This window comes from Echinops telfairi, unplaced genomic scaffold, assembly GCF_000313985.2.
Source record: "Echinops telfairi isolate 266 unplaced genomic scaffold, ASM31398v2 ScPeMD7_2;HRSCAF=8, whole genome shotgun sequence".
NCBI lineage: Eukaryota > Metazoa > Chordata > Mammalia > Afrosoricida > Tenrecidae > Echinops > Echinops telfairi.
Window position 1 is genome coordinate 20,058,710 of NW_022103898.1, and position 1,761 is coordinate 20,060,470.

The 1,761-nt window shown below is 47.8% G+C and overlaps 1 protein-coding gene across 1 annotated transcript in view; it reads right to left on the reverse strand.

Annotated features, from left to right (window-relative positions):
* POLR3B (RNA polymerase III subunit B) overlaps positions 1–1,761 on the reverse strand; it is a 140,289-nt gene that overhangs the window by 37,843 nt on the left and 100,685 nt on the right. Inside the window, exon 21 of the mRNA XM_004700331.2 lies at positions 1,183–1,341. Coding sequence (XP_004700388.1) covers positions 1,183–1,341 — 159 coding nt within the window. The remainder of the gene's footprint in view (positions 1–1,182; positions 1,342–1,761) is intronic.

Below are 1,761 nucleotides of genomic sequence, written 5' to 3' on the forward strand. Positions count from 1 at the left end.
GGGAGACCAAGCCCTGTAGCCCTGTCACAAAGCTGATTCTCCAAGCCACACTGAGCCTGGTTAAAGGCAAGGCAAATTCTGCCAGAAACAAAGGCAGAGAGGAAGAGGGGGTTGTGTCCTATGTGCCTCTTGGTGCCGCTGCTGACACAGCACTTACCACGAGGGACCCTCCCGAGCTCCTCCCATGCCAGCTAGTTCTGCCACCTTTGCCACAGCTCCCGAGCCCCCTCCTAGGGCGCCTTCCCAGAAGTCTGTAGTAGCTCTCAGCAGCAGTGCTCTCCTCTACTTTGTCTCCCTCAGTTCCATGGCAGTGGATCTATTCCAGCCCCCTCCTAACCCACACACACACTGTGTAGACAGACTATTTCAAACGTGTATGGGATCACATCACACCCATCTACTTAAAGTTCCTCAGTGGCTTCCTGCTGCTTTTAGAATCACAGGACAAGACAAATGTGGTTGCGAGGCTTGGCCTGGTCTGGGTCCTACCTCTGTCTCTTTCTGAGCGCCTTCACCATGTTCTCCTGTGCGCTTCCTTTCAGCTGTGCTGGCCGTCTCGCAGGGCCTTTAGTGATCACACACCGCTTTCCCTGCTCAGAACACATTCCTCCCCCTTTCCGTCGGTCAGCTCCTCTGAGCCTGTAAGGTTGGGAAAGGCTAACCTGACCTTCTCCACTAGGTCACACCTCCTGCTATCAATTGGCCTCAGAGCTCCCAATCTGGTTTCATAACCTGGTTGTCATTTGACATTAGTGTGATCCTTGGTCAGGAGGTACTGAGGGCAGCAGCAACACATTTCTTTACACGTTTGAAATTACAATAGAGTCACATTTTGGGGAGAGAAGATTCTACGGTCAGTTTTAAGCTAAATGCGCATATGATATAGGACCGGGGTAGCCGCTAGAGCACACTTTTCTAAATATAGCCTTTAAAGTGATTTTTTCCACATGGTTCTAATTTTATAAGTAGAATATAGAGTATGCTATGTAAAAAAACACTTGCATATAAAAACAGAGTGGAAAGAAATTCTATAAAAATGACCACCCTGGCTCAATTAGGTTAGTGGTAGTATGTAGGCTATTTTCTCTACCATCCTGCAATATTTCTGAATATTTGGCAAACTTTATAACCATAATAAATAGATTTCTTTTGGGAGAGGGACGAGAAGAAAGGTTTTCTCACCTGGAGAACAAATGCCATCTGCATCTAAAATTTCATGTCGCCAGATGGGTTTCCTTGTAGCGGCATCCAGCATGGGCCCCATCACTTTATCAAACGTTTGATTGGTGTAGCGTTTCAGAGTACATTTAGCATTCTTATACACAAGGCAGCGCCCAAAGCCTAAAGCCAAACAAGAAAGGTGCATCAGAACAATAAGAAAAACCACTGGTTTGTGTTAGTTACCCCACTCCCCGCATAAAATAAACAAAAATTTCAGGCTTACTCTGTATTTGCATAATCATACTGGGTTCTGCTTTGGGCTGTTAACCAAAAGGTCAGCAGTTTGAAACCACCAACTACTCCAAGGGAGAAAGATGAGGCTTTCTGCTCCTATACAGAGTCTGAGGCTGGGAAACCCACAGGGGCAGGCCTGCCCTGTCCTAGAGGCCACAGTAAGTCAGAAGGCAATTGAAGGCAGCGAGTTCGGCCTGTTCCTCATCTGGAAATGCAGCTCAGAGTCTCCCCAGCTGCTGTCGGCAGACGCTGGAGTCTCTTCCAGCCCCTTCAGCATGGAGCAGACCTGGCTATGTAGGAGGTGGT